At 38.6% G+C, this 22,683-nt stretch overlaps 1 protein-coding gene across 1 annotated transcript in view; it reads left to right on the plus strand.

The window, feature by feature from the left end:
• LOC146315109 (uncharacterized) overlaps nt 1-22,683 on the plus strand; it is a 120,416-nt gene that overhangs the window by 77,759 nt on the left and 19,974 nt on the right. Inside the window, exons 19-28 of the mRNA XM_084735340.1 lie at nt 4,248-4,310; nt 4,385-4,429; nt 7,749-7,781; nt 13,592-13,630; nt 13,772-13,816; nt 14,556-14,591; nt 15,164-15,208; nt 17,735-17,779; nt 18,261-18,314; nt 21,270-21,350. Of these exons, the coding sequence (XP_084591466.1) occupies nt 4,248-4,310; nt 4,385-4,429; nt 7,749-7,781; nt 13,592-13,630; nt 13,772-13,816; nt 14,556-14,591; nt 15,164-15,208; nt 17,735-17,779; nt 18,261-18,314; nt 21,270-21,350 (486 nt within the window). The remainder of the gene's footprint in view (nt 1-4,247; nt 4,311-4,384; nt 4,430-7,748; nt 7,782-13,591; nt 13,631-13,771; nt 13,817-14,555; nt 14,592-15,163; nt 15,209-17,734; nt 17,780-18,260; nt 18,315-21,269; nt 21,351-22,683) is intronic.

Here is a 22,683-nt window from a genome sequence, read left to right on the forward strand (position 1 = left end):
GCAGAATTCCTCCTGCTCCCTCTGCCCAGAGGAAGGAAAGGTGTCAGCTGGCCAACCTTGAAAAAGAAAGTTGTCTGTATGAGGACACACTTATTATACCTCAGAACAAATGGGATTTCAGGAGGTAAATCTATAGGCAGAGGCACAATGGACACAGGTTTCTTTGGATGAAAATGACAGTATTATGCCAGAGTAAGTTGAGCCTAAGAATATATAACAAACAGAGGTTACCTTGGTTAACTTCTCAGCCGTTTTCTGTATTTGGCTGTTGAATTGCAGCTTTATTATCTCACTTGAATCAGTCTCATAAAATGAAGCTATAAAACACTTGGCAGAAAGAAAAGCAGCTCTGAGATCGTGGGTTCAATTGCTACTCCACTTTGACAGGACTTTTGTTAAATAAATGAAGAGTTTGAGAGAGTGGAAAAGATATAAGGTTAATATCTCAGTATTATTATTCAAACTGAGCACCAACTGGGATTTCTGGTTGGTACTCGGTCTGAACGTCAATGACGTCTTTTCAACCAGCTAAAATTCACTTACAACATCAACATGTCACAAAACAGAAATTTTTTTAAGAATTTTAATTTGTTCAGTTGTCAGTTGAAAGAGAGACAATATTGATTAGAGTGAAGTATTACTCCAAAGTCATATATAGTTGAGATGCAGTCACAAAGACATGATTTTAACACATTATAAAATATAAAAAATACAGAACTGAAAAGGCTGCGTGCTGCCAATAAGAAGCTTTCAAGACATTGTAATGGGAGAGATTATTGTGAAATAAAGAAATTGTGCTCCTTGCTGTAGTCTAACTAAGGTTAAGGTTCTCTAAGGTTCTCTCTTGAAAGATTATGATAGAATGCAGAAAAGTAAATAATTGGAAATTTAAAAACCAGTTCTCGACATTATCATCACCTGTAACAGTTTTGTAAAATGGGATGTAGGTTGCTTACGGGTGAATCAGTTGGTGAAACATAACAGATCTGAAAATGCGCATCATGTTTCTGTTGAGTCTTGGTGAGGGACTGAGTGTGAGCAACTGCAGATGGATAGAATGAAACTGGTACAGTGGTACTGATGGCTAAAAAGCTTAAAATTTTGATGCATCATGATACATTGATAATCATTTTGCAATCACATCATAGCCTTCTGAATTGGAATTGAATCAAACTGAATCAAATTGTGACGTGCCAAGAGATTCCCACCCCTGATGTGCATGTGCAAGTACTTAAACTAATTGGTTACAGTTTTTATTACTACGGAGATACATTTTCTCTAAAATAACATACCATAAATCCTCAAATAGTGCAAACATGTGATGTATAGATATAGATATAGATTTTATATAATAATCATAATAATAATCATGCAAAATGTGGATTTATAACTATATATAACTAAGTTGGTCAAGGTAAATAATAAAACAGCCCAGTAAATTCAGAAAATGTCATACATTTTCTGTATAATGCAGCCCTTTAAACTGGATGTGTGGGTTGAAGACTGTCACCAAGGCATTTAGGTTAGATTTCTGTGTGTGGAGAATTTTTTTTTTTTTCTGGCTTTCAACTGAGGAATTGGGATGTAGTTTCTTAGTTTGGCTCCAAAGTGATGACAGACTATTATTTGCACATTGTAGAGGTTGAGAAATGTCACTGCACCTGGTAAAATATGGTCTAAATGTGAATGTTCAATCAACTTCCTCAAATAGTCAGTGAAAAAAACTTTCATTTTTTCACCTATACTGAACATCTTTTCACTGATGACCATAGCTGTTTTTTAAATGTCTTTTAAATGGAAAAATGCTCACTGGGTTGAATAACAATTTGTGTTAAAGCCTGCAAGTTTTTTTTCTTAAAAGTAGACCTGTAGGATTGCTGTAACTTACAACATTCTGCTATATTTAGAATGATGAAAGGCAGAGTAACACCTGCAAGAAACCAAAGCTAGCCATTTGAGATTAGATTAAAGGTTGGTATGATTCTAGCATATACGAGCAGAGTGTTTGTTTGAGGACCAATGACTTATGTTGTGTAGAGACGTGGTGCTGAGAAACATTGTTTCAATGCTCTAATGCTTACATTAAATGTGCATGCCAGCCTTGCCATGAATCAGTCATGCCCTTACATTACGGATACATCTTCGCTTTGTCATTATAAATTCATGCTTGCTGTGGATGATGGGAAAACTCGCTTGTCTCAGAGAATCGCTTCACATTTGAATCTTCTGAAGTGAAACAAGTATAGCCATGCATTTAAAAGGAATTTACACAATCCAACATGATAAGTGAGACAAGCTAAACTGTCACACTTCAGAGAGGAATGGAAAGCATCAGTTTCCATGAACAGTAATAATTGAGCAGCATCAGAGATTCTCCCCTCTTCTCAGTTGCCGTCCTTGTGCATTTTTTAGCTCGGACAAAACACACGTGAGTTTGACTAAACTGCAGCTCGTGTAACATCTGTGTGAGCTGAGCCCCCTCTCGCTCACTCAGCAGAGTGTGAATGTTTTAAAGCGAAAAAAAGGGTCTGCATGGTGAATGATGTGCTGGGAAGACGGTGTTCTCATGAATCACATCTCCATAACTGTATCTCCCACTGACAGCCTCAAACGGGCTCTGACAGAACACTGCGGATATTGATGGAGAGACGGAGAGGGATGCAGACAGGCTTAATTGCAATTTGATGACTCGAGGTGCCTCAAAGTCAACATCACCCACAGACTTCCACAGGTGGAGCAGCTCCCTGTCCTTTACACGCTGGTCTTACACGTTGTGTAAATACAGTGATAATCTGGATAAATACTGGCCGTGCTGCAGTTAATCTCATTTGAAAGGTTTATTAACTTGCTACATACCCCTCTGCCAAATAAATTGACTTTGATTGATCTTCCATGGAGATCTAACAATGATAACGGCAGAAATATTTTGCCACGAGTCTATGCCAGAATACAATTTACATTTAATGTCAGTCATAACTCAGAAAACCGCCTCTGCAGTGTTGTAGCAGTATAGTATATGGTTTACAGTTACTGTAAGACAGATACTGTATTATAAGAGGCCTGTACTGTGAAAGGCCTCTGACTGATAGCATGACAACAGTGATATAATTGGTAAGATTATGGTGGTAAACTTGTGAGATCCCATGTGGTTGATAAAGCTGTACAGAATTTAATTAGTACTCAAAGTCAATTTTGTCACTAGTCCGTCGTCCTTGCCTAAAATATTAATAGGACAATCCATCTGTTCATACATGGTGGCAGTCTGCTGACTTAATAACAGCTCGTAATTTGGACGTGGAAACAGTGACTATATCTTATTAGATAAATGGTATCACAGCGGCTGCCGTTAGCAAGTCGGAGGAATCGGGGAGGGGCTGAAATTGAACGGCGATTATTATCTGTTAAAGTCCAGGCGCTGTTAAGGACTCTACAAATATGCTGCAACCTTTCTCAGATTTCTCTCCATCTTCTCATATTGCTAAACAGATGTCCTGAAGCGTTCTCTACAAATCTCCACACATGTCACATAAAAAAACAATAATCTGTCATGAGCAACCTTATTTTTGTTCTCTGTTATGTGTGCTACTGTTTGGAAAAGGGAAAAAAATCAAAAGTGAGCTTTACGAAGTGCATCAGTAGATGTGAAACCATGCATTTCTCCTGCTCCAGATGCATTTGGGTAATTATTTTGCCACACTTGTGCTGTGTGGCTGCAATCAAAGCTGGTGGTAAGAAGATGGGGAATGCCTAGAGTCTCCCACTTATATCTTTGTGAAAATCATAGAGTTCTATCACAAATCTTTATTTTAATTAATCAATTATTCATTCACTGTATGTCTTGACCAAGGTGCAAGTAGATTTGTTTTACTGCTATGTTTACTTAGAGTATTCTCCACATAACTGACAGGAAGAAATCCTATTAAAAATGTTTTAAGGACAGTTCATAAGCAGTCATAAAGTGCCATCTATTGGTAGACAGAGGAATGATTTTAACATGGAAATGTGGAAAAGTGCTGCAATGCAACAGGGGCTTGAGTTTTTCATTATCCTGCTAGACTTACCACACGATAGTCTCATAAAGCCATGAGTCTCACAGTGTTTCTTTTTTCTCCACCGTAATTACCATTTTTTCTGTTTACCTATTCAAATCGTCTGTCTTTGCCTCAGTTTCAGTCTCTGAGCTTTCTGTCTGTTTGCCCTGACTTTGCTGTCAGTCACTGTCAGTGATCTGCTCTGTCCACATACAGGGGGAGAACAGTGGGTCTGGAGTCCCGGAAGCAAAAGGGGAGAAAGGAGAGAAAGGAGACCCTGTACGTATTTTCCTGCAGTGACATTTACAATGCCATCGTGTTACAGAGTCATTAACCAAGTCCTCCTCCCACAGGGTCAGCCAGGTGCTGAGGGGACCAGTGGGATGAAAGGACAAAAAGTAAGTCACATCAATGTCAAGTGTCACACATGATGTTTCCCTCTGTGCGCTGTGAGACACGCGCTCACACCCTGTGAGTGTGAGTGTGTGTGTTAGAGGGGGGTGTTGAGCGGTGGGGGGTGGTATGGAAGAAGCAGAGCTGAAAGAAGCAGAGGAGGAGAGGTGGTGGAGGTAAGCTAGTTCAAGTGATATAATTGGTATGATAACAGAATTCAGAGGCTAAACCTTATGAGTTAGTTATCTCGCCTTTTTCTTCCAAGACACCCTGCAGGAGGCACAGAACCAAGGCTATGGTTTTCAGTTATGCCTTTATTCCTTTTGTTTCAGGAAGATACTGTTTGCACCTAAGGTTGAATAGCCAGTGAATCTATTTACACCATGGAAACCCTCTACTTATCTACTTAAGCATTTTTTTGCCAAACCTAACTAAATTGTGACTGAAAACCGAAAATAATGATAATTGAAAAAAAAAAGTAAATAATAAGTCAGCTGATTCCAAAAAAAATACTATATTATGTATCAGTGTCCATTTGCACCTGAGTGAGAATACATACACGTTACGCTCTTCAACTATTTACACCTGACCACCATAGTTTAGAGAAAAGTTTTCTATGAACATGTGGCTCTTTTGCCCCTCTGTATTGACTCCTGGTGGCTTTGACAACAAATTAAATAGAAATGAATAACACTTCTTATACAAGACTGTATAGAACTTTTCATTTATCATTGTCGCAGGCCTAAAGTGATTCTTACACTCTCCAGTTGTAAAAATATGTAGCCTTTACCTGGAAAAAAGTTTTAATATTTTGTCAGCTAAAATGTGTATCTTATCCTACATCCATGACTCAGCCCCTTCTCTAAATTTTGCTCACGGCTAGTCTTTGGTCGCCAAATTCAAAAAAAGAAAAGTTCCTGAGGAAAACAGGCAATTTAATAGTTGCGGCTCCAGAGAGATTATCTTCTTCTTTCTTTTTGACTAAAAATGGTTCTTTTGATAGTAAGGTTGCTGACCCCTGGTCTACTGTGAAGTTAGAAGTTTGACTTCAGAAATGTTCACTTAACTGTTAGACTTTTTAAACAATATTATTATGTTCAGTTTCTTGTTAGGTTTAGGCCACAAAACTACTTGGTTAGGTTTAGGAAAAGATCATGGTTTATCTCTGCCACGTGGGTGTAAATAACCACATTGCCTGTTTACACCACAAAACAAGTTGTTGGCTCCAGAAACCTGGGTGCTTGTCTCTGCCCCGCTAGGCTTTATGCACCTGGGTGTTAAATAGCCACATTGGCTGTGCAAATAGCCACATGTGTTATTCCACCCTGGGTATTTAATTCTGTTTACCTGCCAGTTAGCAGCAATTCTGTATCAACAAAAAATTAAAGTTGGGTCAACAAGGAACATATTGTTTGTGCAGACAGTGCCACCACAAAACCATTTTTCAATGCACTTTATATTTTTTCCAGAAAGCTTCTTTACTGTGGGAAGTCTAACTCATTACACAGATTCACTTATCAATCCGTACATAGACAAATAGACAAATGGTTTCCGAATCCCTGTAGTCATTGCCTATTTTGCATAAATTGTCAACATTCTTGAATGCACTCTGCAGTTTCTACCAATTTCTTATGATCTGGACAGACCTATATAAATCTGATGGTATTTCACAGCAATGCAATAAATTTAGATGGGTGTAACTCATAATTCTGCATTTTGCACAATTAATCCACAGCAAGGGAATTGTCCTGTAAAGGGAAGAATTTTAGGCACTTCTAAGATGAAAAGAGTGAAATGAGAAACCAGATTTCAGTCCCTTTTACTGAGTTTACTAGATTGAAAAACAGCTCTTAGAGTCCATTCTGCAGCCATGCTAGCAGCTCTGTGTGCCTGTACAAGAGCACTGTGACAGTGGTGCTTTGAACTGGATGTTCATGTCTGCATGTTAACATGCTACTACTGTGCTGATTCTCAGCAGGTATCATGTAATTAAATCTGAGGATGATGTGGCTAGATGAAAAGTCATTGCATCACCAAAGTGATTACAGTTCATCCTGAGGGACACATGAATGTATGAAACAAACTTTGTGGCAAGCCATCCAATATATTTGCCAAGACATTTCACTCAGCCCATAAATGTCAACTCGATCGTGGCACTAGACAAAAAGTTGAATGATCACCAAAGTCAATTGCGTAAATTTTTGGACACCATGACTGTATATGAACAACTGTGTCCTAATCAATCTAGTAGATCTTGATGTATTTCACAGGTTAAGTGACCTTCTGGATGAAAAGTCATGGGATCACCACAGTCAGTAGATTCATCCTCTGGGAACCATGATTGCCTGTATAAAATGTCACTGCAATTCATCAAACAGTGATATTTCCCCTCGACCAAAGTGATGGACTGAAATGCCAGTAGCATGAGAAAAAACTTTACCTAAAGATGGCAAGATGGTCAGAACTGTGCAAATACACATATATAATAATAATAATAATAATGATAATAAACCGTGGTTTATTGGAAATCAGTTGTGTGACTTGCTTAATTAAACCCTGAAGCCCTCTCAAGATTTAGATATTCGGCTTGATTGTCTATCATCATGTGTATTTTGAACCAGGTCTAGATGAGGATTAAAAACTTCCAAACAGTTTTCTGTTATTAAAATTAAAAATTTAGGAGGGCTGTGTAGGTTTGGTAAGCTAGTGCATGCATTCTCTGAGTGCATTTTAGTTGTTTATAGCACTGTACATACACAGATGTTGGGCTGTGTGTTCTTGTTTTATTAAAAGCACGAAAATTATAGCTTGTAAATTATGAATGGAAGAATGGAGGCACCCAAATGCAATGCATCACAATTAAGCAGCTTGTACGGTTCCCCAGAGCACCCATTACAGAGGGCGATACACAGTATCAGTATATATATGTACATACAAGATAAGTACAGCAGCATTCTACATGATGCACAGGAAATGTTGACCATCACAGTATGCTTTTAACAAGACTTCTCTAATGTTTTCTTTCCACTCATCTCATGGCTCCTCTCACATCACTTGAGTTAGACTGTATTTTCTCTGAAGTCTGGTCATGTTATTGCCTCCTTTATTGTTGCTCCAGAACCTATTGATGTAGCTGCTCACGGTCACCTGTGGCAACTTGCTTTCAGAAGTAGTTTCTTGAGTGCATTTTTATGCTGTGTATGTGCTGTGTTTGTCTTTTTTCTTTTTTTTTTCTCTATTTTCTCTTTCTTTTGCCGCTGTCTGTTTGTCTCTCTTTCTATCAGTCTGTAGTGATTGATTTTTTTGTTTCTGTTTTATTTTCAGGGCGATGTTGGTCCCCCTGGTCCTCCTGGTCCTGTAAGTACAATTTATTGGTGAAAACCCACCTGACAGAATATCATTTTGAGATGAGGTTTTATTAATGTTTTGTGATAAGGGACACCGCACCATGTTGGATGAGTAAAAGAAATGATAATACAATCAAGCAGGGTTGATTGACACTCAAGCTTTGTGTGAAATTACATAATTTTTAATAATAATGATAACTATGCCTTTCCACACACCATCCTTGTCAGCAGCATCACCAACTACAATCCCAAAATATTTTTCAGTAGTAGTAGTATTTACAGGTTAGTTAGCTAACTGGATTTCTATGATTTATGTTATAAATTGGTCTGTACTGCCAATATTAACAGCTCATCTGTGTAGCTAATGTTAGCTGTTGGTTTTTCCTGTAAATTATTCTTTAAATTAGATGTTGAGTTCTTGGATGATGACAGTATTTTTACTGCCGACGGCAGAACTGTCATTTGTACTGTACTGTGATGTTGTTGTATTCTGATTTTAAGACAAAATAGTCTTGACATTTCCAAAGAGTGAAGCCTTTTTTCCACTTGAGGCCGTGAGAATGAATGTATAGAGTGGTGTTGTGAGATCCGTAAGAAAATTCCTGCTAAAAAATCCCATTTTTATTAAATATATCTGTAATCTGATTATGTTCTTTTTTTTCTGTCACTGTAATGGATTACAGTTACCTTCTTTTTGTATCCTAATTACATAATTCCACTACATGTAATCTGTTACTCCCCAGGCTTGAGCATTAGTGCTTGATTCTCTGTAACCAACTTGTTGGCAAAAGTGTCAAACTTCTGTGCATCAGTAAACCGTACCGGAAAAAGAAACAGCAGTGTTTACCTTTGCTGTCACACTGCCAACATGGTGGCATGTATCTTTAGAGCCAATTTCCATTCTTTGACAAGCCTGCAAATTTGTTCTATCTTTAGAGAAAAATACAGATTCTTATCTGTACAAACAGTGGATGAGTGTTGATAAAGGACACAAAACACAGGCAGGATTTTTAAGGCAGTTTAGAATAGCTGCATTGAATTTGAAAAAAGCTACCTTGATTTTTTTTTCAGGTAGTTAACTCACCAGTATTTGACAGGAAGCTCCCAGTGAGTGTTTATTTTAAACTAGTACAGCAGAGAAATGTGCAGAAAATAGGTTATACAGGCATTGATGAGAGCAGCCATACGTCATGTCTCACGACCACGCCTGCCTCTGGGTGAAAACTTGCCCTGTAAGAGCAGCCAGTCAGTATGAGTGTCTGTGAAAAACACTTCATCACAAGTTAGTTAATTATGTTTTTACATAAATGACATGTGTGCCGGTTGTGTCTGTAGATCAAAGTGAATCGGAAAAGAGTCTTAGTAATGGTGTAGGTAAAGTTTTTACTGTGAGAAAATATGACACTACTATAAAACTCCTGGTTTTAAAAAGTTTGGTTCAACAACAAAATAAAGTGTCTTAATGATATAAAAAGTGGCAGATGTCTGAAATACATTGGCTGATTAGCCAGTAAGGTAGCTGTATGTCAGATTTGTTTACTCTGACAGAGGCAGATTGTTGAATCGCAAAAACAGAGATTAATTGTTCACCCGACTGGCCAGAGGATTTGGGCTCCTAATAGCTAAAAAGTGTTTTCTTACTTTATGTGTTTAAACTGGCAAAGGCCTCAGAATTTGTATTAGTCAAATTAGGTTGATTGTTTTCACCCAAAAAGCTTTGGTGGCATGACCACACTGGATGTGTTGCTCTCATCCGTTGAGAGCTGTGAACTGTGATTTCCTGTGTATCAAGTATCAAATTAAAACATTTGCACTGGCTATCATCCACTGATGTCGTAATCTTTGGCTGTGCACAAAAAAAATCTTTATAGTGTGAATTAATGGGGGCCATGCAGCACATGACCTGTTCATAATGTTCATAATTGTAAATTATAGAAGAGCGTTGTTGGAAGACGCTAGTGCTGCTTTTAGTGGAGAAGCAGATAAAAACAGAGGAGAAGCCCTGACGTCATGATGGTTGTCTGATGTACGCTGAAGGTGACACGGAGTGGGCGGTGCTGGGATGATAGAACTCATCTCTTAGACATTTTAAAGTCAAAAACGCACTGTGACAAATCAGTTAAAGCTCTATGAGGGGGCAGTAATGACTCCAAAGACATGCTGCAACTATGAGAGCCTCTTTTTTAAAAAATAGAAATTCATGTATAAAAAGTGTCAAATGCAAACATAGTGCTGGAGCCCACGTGTCACAAAGTGAGGGCTTTGACATTTAGATGACTCTGTCCTAATGGGTTTTGTTCTAGATATCTGCTGCCTATTGAGCCTTTGAAGGCTTCAGACATGAGCTTGGAAACAAAGTTTGATGGCTTTCATTCTTATTCTCATTCTCATTGCTTGTTAGCAAGTGATTCATATGGAAATTAGACAACTTAATTACATAGCGAACAAATATCACTCACTCTCCACTGGTTTCACTGGTTTCTGTCTTACCAACAAAAAGTCTGCTCCTTTAATAAGAATAGATATCAATGTAGGCGGTTTTAATGGCCGTTCAAAACATTGAGGTCTTGCTTTGCAATTATTTTTGAATAGTTGTCTCCTTTCCCTAAATTTCATTTCAACTGTGAGAGAAGGGTAAAGGAGTGTTTTATCAAAACTGAAAATACTCAGTTGTGTGCATTGTTGTGTAGTGAGGTATAGGCCACACAGGATATAGGAAATGTATACCATAGCACACAGCAGAGGGGGAAACATTAGTCATTTGATAAATGAGGCTGTTTGAATATTTAGTACCAGTCTCTGTCTGTGCTCTCTGCTTTCCCGTGGCAGATAATTTTGGCAGTTAAGCATTGATTTCCCTTACACAGCAGAAGCAAGGGTTCAGATCATTACCCTCCCTTCATAAACCTTCTTGTGCCTCTGTTTATTAGTGACAGGGAGGAGCAGCGGGCTTACAGGCATGCACGGCCATCACTTCCCCCACCGCCCTTAACGTGGCAAAACAGTCTTTTCAGCTCTGAGACGGTCCTGTTTTTATTGCTGCCGGTGTTATTGCTTTACAATAGAGTTTTACAATCTATTAAACTGAATCTGTTATTCCAGGTTATGTTGAGTGAACGGTTCTTTGCAGTATTTCACCACTTTTGAGTAAAAGTCTGGCAGAATTTTCTGATCTGGTCACATGCTGATGGAACTAAGATATTGTTCAGCATCTGAGGCGAGAAAATTGACAGCAGCTGCTTTCGTGAGTGACTGAGGTTGAAGGTTGACTGATTATGCAGACACTCCACCAGGACGGTGAGGGACTCAGTAACTTACTGAAGGTTACTTTGAACGTGCTGCTAAAGGAAGCACTTCATGTCAGGTTTATTTGTACTGTATAGCCAGTAATCACAGCAACAGCCTCAAAGGGCTCACGGGCACATGTTTATCAGGAAACAAGGAATAAAAATCCTAAATTGGAAAAAAAAAAAAAAAAAAAAAGGAAAGAAACCCATGTCAAAGTGCCACTGGGACATTTCCCCCACCTGGATATGGCTTTCAATTCCAAGATTGCTTCTATTGTCTCTTGCTTCTCTTATCATTATACAAAAACCACCCAAGACTGAACTGGTTCTAATTGCATACAAGGGTGAAACATGTGGTTAACACACCACAGAGGGCCTGAGGACATTCAGATGTAATGAGTTCTGATGATTATAGATAGATAATTAGATTTTCTCTCTTCAGTGCTTTGCTCAGTTTTAACACATTGGACCTTAAACATTTGTCTCACTTTTAAACCCTTTTGCACAGTTTGCACCAGCATTTTAGCGGGCATCTCATATCCAGATTGTGTCTAGATGTGCCTGTGCTGCCTGCTGTTATGTAATCATGTTTACATTTCTCAACCGATTTCAACAAGCCAGGTTATACTATTCCATGTTATACATCTTTTGTTCTAATGTACTCCATATAGCACATGAGCCCTTGTATATAAAGGCTCACTGAAATCTGTTGAGAAATATAAAGGTTACAGTGCTTTTTTTATCCAGAAAAAAAAGTGTTTACAGCCTTGACCAGTCCAATATTGTTGCAATGTTGATGTACAATACCAAGGCCAATGCGATGTCTCCGTATACGTGTCTGTGGATAATGGACCTTTTTTGCAGCAGTCATATTGATAGAGAAGAGTAGGGTAAACAAAGGTGTTACAAATTATACTAAATAAGGTCCTGCTCCATTTGGTGTAGCAGGGCCTTTCCAGTGAGCCAGCATGCACAATAGCAGCACCCTGCCTCTGTTTGACCTGAATGGAATGGAACCTTCAATGGTTTCATCGGTAACACCTGTGTTTACGCTACTATTTCACGTCAAAATGGCTGCTGTGAAAAGGGTCTATTGTGGCCATTGTTATGCTGCATTTGTGGATGTTATTTTTAAAGTGGTAGAAAAAGCCATTAGACCACTGGAATAGTGAACACAAGTTTCTGTACATGCATTTTTCAGATTACAGGAGAAATCTGAAATATATTTCTGAATCATAAAATGCCGATGATATGTCATCCCAGATCAAGAGAACATGTTAAGTTGTCTGTCAACTCTGCTGCTGTGGTGTCCTCCTTTGAAATGTCTATTTCGGGCTGGAATAGCTGTTTTAGTTTTCTCGTTTCACATTAATTAGAGGTTGAATTAATGAGTAAGTGTCACTTTATGAGTCACAGCAAATCTTCAATAATCTTGTAGGGGGAGTAGATGTTTATAACGGCTAAATTGCACAATATGTTATTAGTGTGTGGCAGCCAGTAAAACAGACAGTGACTTAACTTTAAAGTCCAGAGTGTTGTGCAGTGTTGCACTCCTGCAGTGTTTCTGGAGCCTGCCTGAGCTTCCTGAGTCTAGGAAGGAGGGGGTGGGGGAACAACTTGCTTTGACCATAGATCATGTATTAAATAGCTAGATATTGCCCCTTTAAAAATGCACTTGCATGTATGCTTGTGTTCAGTGTGGTCATTAAATCAATATATTTTTCCAATTAACAATTAATCCTCAGTGTGTCCTGGGTGTATTTACACATATATTTCTATTTAGTCAATTGCTAGCAGACAGTATTCTGATCACCATGATTTATGATAATAGACCTTTTTCACAGCAGCCGTTTTGACATGAAATAGTAAACACAGGTGTTACCAATGATACTAATTAAAGTTCCATTCACATCAGACCGTGTGTGGAAAGGCTCTGCTACACTACATTCAACGGGAACTTAATTAGTATCATTGGTAACACTTGTGTTTACCCTGTTATTTCATATCAATATGGCTCCTGCAAAAAAGGCCTACTCCAGGTGTAAATGAGGCCTTTGATTTAATCTGTATCCTGTACAAAGAATGATATGAGGATCAAGTAGCTCTGCAGAAACACTTTGAATCTTAGCCATTGCTGCTGTAATTTGGGATTTCATGTGTGCATTTCTGCTCTTCTCATGTAGTAGTTCCAGGCATCAGTCCATCTTAGCTGGTTGGTCTTGACTTTTCTCCTTTCATTTCATTTCATTTTATTTTAGAACACTCTGCCCAGTGGCCCCCATCACCTCATTCCAGAGCTTTACTGAGGATATGAAACAAAACAAGTCATTTATTTTTCTAATAAAACATTGGTTCAGATTGCTAAAAAGAGATTCACGTGGAACATGCATGTTTGTGAATCAAGAAGCTGTTTCTCTTATATTGCATTTATAAACAATCAGCAGCATAGAAGAGTTTTTTTTTTTTTTTTTTTTATTTGCAAGTAATTGTGAGGACAGTGCAGAACACACTGTGTCTTTTTCATTACTTCCAGGTGATGACAGCTCATGGATTAAGACAACTCTCTGGAACTGTAAGGAGATATTTATATCATAAGACTTGAAATGTTTATGTATGGTATCTCATTTTCTCTGGTTATGTACTTATCTTCAAAGTGTACATGAGGTACACTTGAGTTAAATTTTGAAGTGATCTGTTTTCTCTTGTGTTTGAGGATGAAGTGAAGCAGGGGACCCAAAAGGGAGAAAAGGGAGACCAGGTAACTATTTCCTTCATCATTATTCCTCAGTAAAGATAGTTCAACCAAAAGAAACTACTGTAGTATTAACATCAGACACCTGACACAGCGTGCAAAATGTTTCCTTTGCTTATGTAACATCAACAAAAGCTGCGTTGACATTTGATTTTGGAAAGAACAATTGAAAATCACCTGCTGTTCAGAGTTTGGTGTCGGCTTTGTGCTCTGCAGAGGTGAAGCACAGAATACATTGTGCACAATTATTGTTTGGACGCTTAAAACAACAGATGCATCTACATGCAGCAAGCAGATTACAAAGGACACTGATGCAGTTACTCACCAAACAAAAAAAATCTCAGCTAAATGATAAAAAAAGAACATTAAGCTTAGAGATACAGGGATCTGCCAATGAAAGAAGAATTATGGTAGACATCAATACCAAATACTTTGCATACGACCATGATAAGTCTAAGTGGTATGAAGGAAATAAAAGTTGTGTATGGTCTCTCAGAGGTAATTTTTTTTTTTTTTTTGAAACATTGCTGCTTTGATTCACACTCTCAGAACAAAGAAGCAAACTTGGAAAAGAAAATACTCCATGTTCTTAACCTTCACACAATATGAAAGCGAACTTCACAAAGGTCCTTGAGGAAATTTTTTTCAACCATACCCCGTCAGCAAGAGGAATGGCTTACTTGACTGTTGTCTTTTATGCACATCTTGAGAATTGATGGTTGTCTATCTCCTTTACTTTCTACAGGGGGAGAGAGGGGCTCAAGGACCGCAAGGTGTCAAGGTAACTTGTTGAAGACTAAGCACTTGCACTAAAACTTGAGCACTGATATGCACTTCCATCACGATAAGTTGAGAACCACTCTGTGTGGCCCTCCACTGTGTCTGTGTAACATCGGTGGTGACAGGGTTAGAGCTGTGTAGAGTGTACCGATTGTTGATCAGAGCCTTTTTATACCGTAGAAAAGATGGTTTCTGTTTATAATACATTTTGAACTTGACAGTGGCCTTGCAACATGCCATAGATGATACTAAAAGTATCCATTTTAAGCTGCTGTCAGAGGGCGTACAATACACCAAACACACCAAAGTAATTCTCTTTCAGAGAGTAAAGTGGACCTTTACTCCTTCACTTTTATGCCTCTCCTGCAAACTTTTGATGCATAGCAGTTCTACTGCATCTTGAATTGAGAAAGAAATCCAAAAGATACTACAGTGTTTCTTTCAGTTGTATATGGTCTAAAGTTACTGTGACCCCCCCCCCCCCCAAAAGAAAAAAAAAGAGAAAAGTCTGATGGTTTTCTCTCCCATTTTCCTGGCTCTCCCTTAACCCTAACCTTTTTGATGATGTAACAGGGAAACATGGGACCTCCAGGAGTAAAGGGAGATCAAGGGCCAGAGGTGAGTCTTTACTGTATTGATGTCATGTCTGCTGTGTCGCTTACAGTAGATCAAATGGAGACGTCTAAACAACCGTAAGACAAAGGCTACGCACGTTTAGGTGGAAATAATCTATTTAATTTTGAAATCTCATTAATATCTTTGAGGTTGTTACTTGGAACACTCCTCTCTTGGGGCAGTAGTTGGCTTGGGAACTGGAGGGTGGCTGATTCAAGTCCAGTACAGACCATGATACAAAGTGTGCAGTGGCTGGGCTGGGACACTACACTTACCTCCTGATTAGATACTATCATGATATTTAGGTGCCATTATGGTAAATATTGTAATTTTTGTTTGCATTGCATTTTGCATTTTGTTTGTTTTTAACACTAGACCAGCAGGATCATTTCTATACTGCATATAAAAGTAGCAAATAAAATATTTTTTAACTGACCTGCTACATTTAGCTATTCTCACTCAGCAAGCTCGAGCTACAAGAATAACAAATAAGATGCAGATAAGATTTTGGGCCAAAATGAATAGCGGTCATGAAAAATACAAATGTGAGTTTTGACCTTTTGAGGTTGCTGTAGCTCTTCAGTGTGGAGTGTTGAAGCCAGAGTAGCAGATTGAGTTAGCAAAATGAAGTCAGCTGCTATTAGTTTTAACAGATATATGCCTCTAACTAATGGGAATTCCCATTATGTGTTAGGATTGAGCTAAAGGACAAAGCGCTAGTCAATTATATAAAGAAAAAAAAAGATTCAGCAATCAAAAAATTGATCCAGGAACTGTGAAAAAAAGAATCATGATACTTAGAAGCATCAATGTTTTCTCCCACCCCTAGCAGCTGGAGAGGTGCCAGTTCATCTCGTGGGCATTGCCTGGGTTGCCCTTGAGCAAGGCACCAAACATCTCTCTGCTCTGAGCCCCATCACTCACTCATGTCTCCCCTAATGTTTGTTTATAGGTCCTGTTTGTGTGTGCATGTTTGTGTATTTCGGGCCTGTTTGTGTGTAATGAAAAATAATAACGTGTCATAAAAAAATCAATTGAATTTCCCAAGCAGGATTAATAAAGTGCTAAATTTAAAACTTAATCATAACAGCTGGTTCAGGCCAATATTAGCATAATGGAAGGTGAACATCTCATTAAATTCACCTGTTTCCTCAGCTGCTTTTGGTGAAAGTTCTGCTCCCATGGTAATAACTGCAATATTGCCAGAATAAAAGGATATATATAAGTGAAGTATGAAGATGAATGCACATTTACAATTGCATATTACACTTGTAACAAGCTAATAGTTTACATACTGTGTTTTTTATACTTGCTGCAACACAAATTACCAACAAATAATAACATTTAATTTAATTTAATTTAAAATATACTGTAAACATACTGACTGAAATGAAGAAAGTATTAATTTAGTATTCTGTTGAACTAGAACTAGGTTCTTTCAGGTGCTGGAAATCCTTAAAAATGCTTGAATTTTAATGTACAAGGTTTGAAAAGTGCCTGAATAAAGTGCTTGAAATTGTAATTGCTTTCAAAATTAATCTCTGACTGAATTGTTCACTTTGCAGATGAAGAAATTTTAAAAACGCAGTGTCTAAGTGTTTTTGCCTTTCACATAAAATGAATACAACTCTGCTTGAGCCTTGCTTGCCACTCTGCACGTGTGGTAGTGCAATCTGTCAGTCCTTGTTGATTCGTCTCTCTCTGATGAAACAGTGAGTGACGACAGATGACAACATGCCAGGAGGTTGCTGTTTCAACGAGCGTTGGCTTTAAAACTTTTTTTTTTTTTCTAAGGACTTTATTGAATTTGAAGGTGTTTGTCTTGGAATTGTGTGTTTTATTTTGGCTCAGCCAGGTTGTGAGGTGCCAAGTCAGCTTACAGACAGGTGACACATGCAAATTTTTAATTTGTCACCCTTTTATGGCACAATAACATCTGATTTAATGTGATGAAGAAATGAAATGGAACCTAATCATTTTGAGCATATAAATATGTAGTTAAGCAGAGCTGTAAGTTGCTTGAAAAGTGCTTGAATTTACTTTGAAAAGGTGTAGGAATCCTGATAGTAATGCAGATACCTTTTTCATCCCAGTCCTGAAAAGGTGTATATAAAGATAGCAGGCAGGAAACTGATGCTTGTGTACTCCTTTTCTCAGTAATCATTCAACATAAGCTCAGTTTCCATGGTAATATGTGATGAGGATCGTTCAGTTCATCCACATATGCAAAGACAATGAGTCAAAAGAAGGAATGCATATAAACAGCTGGTCTAGAATATAACCAAGATGTAAGCTTTTATTTGAATTGACATGTGCATCCAAAACAATTGTAATTATCACAAAACTAACCATGGTTTATTAAAAGGCAGCAGGGGCAGCACTTAAACAACACTGCAATTTGAAATACTCTTGAAAGTTGGTGCTACAGTGTAGCTGGCTGGGCGATAACATTTGAAAGCCCAGACAATTCTGTCACCAAACAAAGGAGAAAATAGCCCAAAGTATTGGTTTTCCTTTGTGTTTTGCCAGGGGAAGCAAGGCCTGCCTGGACTCCCAGGACTCCCGGGCGAGCCAGTAAGTATATTGGCGCTAGACACTACCACTTCATGTCAACCCTTCCTTTCGTCTCATTTCTCTTTCTATCACCTTGCCATATCCTCTACTCTCTAAGTCAGTCTGCCAAAATGAAAGAGACAGATAAACAGATAAACGTCAACAGGCAGAGACAGAGAGGAAGCAGGAAGAAAAGTCCAGAATTTTTACACAGACGATCAGTAATCAAATTTAAGAATTAATTAGTGGAAAGAGGCAAATCTAAGCGCTTTATGCCAGGAACGGAGGCAGAGGCCCAATCTGTTCTCCACACCTGCTTCGGTAATGAGCATCTGTCTTTACTCAAAAGCAGGGAGGGAAAAGAGGCATTTCATAAATCCTGGCTAAGGGAAATTATGTTGGAACACGGCAGCCCGCTGAAGCAGTGAGGAGGAGGAGATAAATGTGTGTGAGGAGATGAAGGCCTGGTGATAGATGTGTCTCTTTTCACCACTATTTACAGGGCTTGCCAGGGGAGGGAGGGGTGCCTGGGAGAGATGGCCTGAAAGGAGAAAAGGTAGGTAAACTTCAAATCAAGTTCTCACCTCAAAGAAAAATATAAAGCTATGATGTTTTATCACAGGTTGAACATGCTAGACAAGTTGTGAAGACACCTTTCAGATTACTCGCCCTGCATGCCATCCTCAATCATGTTGTAACTTTGTGTTTCTCGCTTTTGATGCCTCTGACTAGTCTGTTATTTGTACATATTTTTTTTCTTGCAGCAGGACTTGTTCCAAATACTGTGCTGAAAGTGGAAAAGAGCACTCTTGACATGCATATTTGATGGGGTTTGTCACTTGTCAAAATAAACGAAGACTCTCCACCCACTGGAGTCACTCTGTTGCACTCCAGGGCAGAGAAATAAACCTAAAGTGCTTAAGCCTCCTACATCCATTCATATTTATAATCCTCCTTTGTCATCTTTGCTATACTGATGCAAGAGGCAGTTCTGGTTGTACATTCACGTGGTAGTCTATGAATAAAAACATGCAAAAAAACAAGCAATATCTGTAAGCGAAATATGAAGCTGGAGCCAGGAGACAATTAGCTTAGCATAAAGACTGGGAGCTGGGGGTCTACCTTGACTAGCTCTGTGGATACATAGAATAAATCTGCCAAACAGCTCCTCTATAGCTCAATAACTAGCATGTTATATCTTGTTTGTTTGATCCATGCAAAAAAAAAAACATGTTAAAGCTCTGTAGTATAAAGCCAAAAGCAAAGCAAACATATTAGAACAAAGCTAAGAAGCTACAGGCACACTAGCAGGTCTGTGAGGCTGTTTTGAGCTACATGCTAATGTGCACAGTGCAAATATGCAGATTTTTAGTAGGTAGTTTAATAATTCCATATTCATGTTTTCTTAGGTTAGTGTGTTAGTATGATAGCATTTGCTAGTTAGCACTAAAAAGAAGAACAATACAAAGAACAGTTGAGGAATGTAGCCTTGCAAGTATTTGCTCTTAACAGAAGTTTTGGGCAAATTAAAATTTTGGCCTCATGGTGCCACTAGCAGAGACATCAGGGAAGTCAGTAGGATTTATCCTTACAAGACCATAAATATGAGTACAAAATCTGTGTCAATCCATCTATTAAATGGACTGGATGTATAAAGATTTTTCAGTCAAGACCAAAGAGGAGGATCAACCAACCAGAGAGCAATGTCACTGAGACAACAAAGACAATTAAAGTGGGATAAATCATAATGAAGCTTTTTTATGGTAAAAGATAGGGTTCAACATTAGGCCTGTTTTGTTTTTTTTTGGTTTTTTTGCAGTTACCTGACTTGCCTTAGCTTACATGTTTCATACAAGCACCCTGGAAGAGGAGCTGCCTGCATGCCTCTTCAGCACCATTTTTCAGAAACTTGACATGCCTGTGAAAAAAGACCCTGTTTTTCCACCTTGCTCTCAAAATTGCAGCAAACTGTGCCACACATAATTGGAGTTTTGCCCACATCCTTTAGCACCAGCCAATTAAACTCCTGTTTCCAGGATAACTCAAATGCTTGCTTGTGCTTCAGCTCATCGACTTTGTCTTTACCCACCGCCACATACTGTGCATGTGCAGTTCAACAGAGAGGGAAGTGAGATGGTTCACTCCTTACACTCCTGACCACTACCTCGCTGAACTGGTGCTGCTGGCACGCCTGTGGTGTCCACACAGGCAGCATTTCTGCTGCGCGGCTGCTGGTGCCAGCCTTATCTTTCTATATTGAGTTTGCAGAAGAGTTTTGAAGAGTAGAAAAGAGCTGCAACCAGAAAGCAGCAGGGCTGGTGACATGGCTTATGAATAATATCTCGATATTTTTAGTCTATTCAATGATAAAATATGTATCGCACTTTATATATTTTCTCTTAAGATAACGTAGAGTGAAATCTCAAATACAGCTGGGTCATATGGACAAAATCATTATATTTTTGACAAAATACCTTAATATCAATATTTATCAATATTGCAACAATATTGTAGGGATGTCTATTGGTGCTGTCACAAAATATTAACACAATGAGATTTTTGAGAAATGATAATCAGTAATGTGGATATAATGACTAAATGGGTAAAGACAAATAATAGAACAGATAGAACAGTCTGGCAAATTCAGAAAATTACATCACTTTACTGTAATGCAGCTTTTAAAACCAGGAAAAGACCACTCTTATGCTATAACACAATATAATGGCAGTGTGTTTTTTCCCCTTATTCAGAGAGAGAGAAAGGGAGGTAGGGGGAGAGAGTAAGAGAAAAAGAGAAGTGCACCGGAAAATGCATTCTCTCACCTGATTTTTTTTTTCATGTCTGTGACGTATTCTACAGATATAGACAGTGCAACTGTAATGAAAGGTGTCATGTTGTTGGTATGATGTTCGCAGATCATTCACTGTGTATTTTCCTGAAAACGGTGAACATGATGCAGAAAAAATATCTAGATGAAGCTGTATGGTGGTTCTAACCTGTCAATGTGAGCACTAAAAATAGGTTCTGCAGTGCACAAATGTTGGTCAAGCAGCCTGTGTGGCCCAGCCTTTACCTACTTCCATCATCAGCTCTGGAAAAAACAATGTGTTTAATTATTTTTACTGCGAGATTTACTTGCCCAACATGACATTTTACTTCCCCTGGGAAAATGGGCAATCCTTACCCTGTAAGAATCACCAAATATATTTGAGGCAGGAAACAAAAAGCAGACACTGCTGTCTCTGACTTGTGAAGAGCAATTTCCTACTTTCAAATCGATGGTTTTGTAAGAGTCCATGAAAAAGCCTCCCCCCTCTAACAAAAATGTTAATGTTTATACATATAGATGTGCAAAATGATCCAGGTAAATGGTGTCTGGCTCAGCTTCATCCTCCTTGCTCACCACCTTGTGTATAATACAGCAAATCCTTTGCATTGTTGAGATGACAGAGCCAGCCTGACATTTTGCTTTCATTCAGGATCTGAATACTGTCTGTCTTTCTGTCCGTAGGGGGACTCTGGTGGATTGATGGGGCTACAGGGACCTCCAGGTCCTAAGGGTGAACCTGGAGAGCCTGGAGGCGGATATATGGTGGGTACCGTGCTTAATTTAGACCCCAGTCACTTTCATCTGGCTTCAGCCCTCGAGCCACAGGGAACAAAAGTAAAAACTTTCGTGTAAAACAAGACAACAACACAGGAAAATTCTACTTCACAAAGCAGATGATCTGCAAACAGCTGGAACAGCAGCTGACAAGTTAAAGGAAACTAGCTCCTCCAGCTGTGTAGCTGCCATGACATTATGGAGATGCAATACCATTAAGTAATCCTCCATTGGATAACCCCAGCACTTGGTAATCACCTATCCTCCCATTTTGGAGCTTATAGCTGTTGAAGCACTCTCCTTTATGGACATGGCTTTGCATATAGAAATGTTCATTACACCTTCACCAAAACGCCTGCGCATGTGCAGCCAAGGCCTCAGTCCTGGTTGAGGGCACATGCACTCCTCAATCACCGGCAAGTGCTCTATGGCTTTAAACAATCATGTTTGTTTGGGTGTGTGAACGCTGAAGTGAACATTAAGCCCGACAACAGGCCTACTCATCAAGCAAGGTGTACTGTGTTCAGTTAAGCAGAGTAATAAGGAAAAGATTGCATTCAGGCATAAGTATTTAAACCTCTTTAATGTACTCTAGCACTGTGGAAATTGGAGTGGGATTGGAAAGGAAGGCTGTATGTGTGTGTGTGCAAATAAATGTCAAGGGGATATGTTTACAGCAGGCCAGTGACAAGTCACATTGTTGAGAAGCTAAACAAGGAGAGATGTGTATTGTGGCAGACGTCATGCATAGATCCTGATAGTCTTTTACGAATGTCATTTCTGTGTGATGGCATTGGAGGAAAATGGATTCTAAACATTTTATCGTCTTTGTTATGTAAGACAAAGAAAAGAAAGAAGAAAAGCAATAAACAGAACTCAATGGAGATGGTCTGAGCGTATCTAATGAGTCAGCCTGCTCAAGTAGTTAATGTCACTTTATTGATTTTGCCTTTAAATGAATAATGAGCAATTTACTCTTTGTTTCCTTTGACTTTTATTATTTGCATAGATTAGCAATCGCCCTTTAGTCTCAAGTACTGATTTAAAGGTTTTGTTCCAGTGCAGTGCTGAGGCATAACGTCTAATCTAATGTAACGTTTTCTCCAGAAAGAAAATGCAGCCATAGGATCATAAAAGTTCTGTTCTTCTTTTCAAACTTTTCTCTATTTTCTGTTTTAGCGAATTGGTACCTTTCTCGCTAAAACTGTAGAATTGCTGTGTTAGTTCAAATCCAACTTCTGCCCTGCTAATTTACATTGTGCAATGTAGGACTTGTAACACTAATACATGCTGACCACAGAAATCAATGTCTCATCTGAAC

Source organism: Lutjanus erythropterus, chromosome 14 (genome assembly GCF_056507025.1).
Source record: "Lutjanus erythropterus isolate fLutEry1 chromosome 14, fLutEry1.hap2, whole genome shotgun sequence".
Classification (NCBI taxonomy): domain Eukaryota; kingdom Metazoa; phylum Chordata; class Actinopteri; order Lutjaniformes; family Lutjanidae; genus Lutjanus; species Lutjanus erythropterus.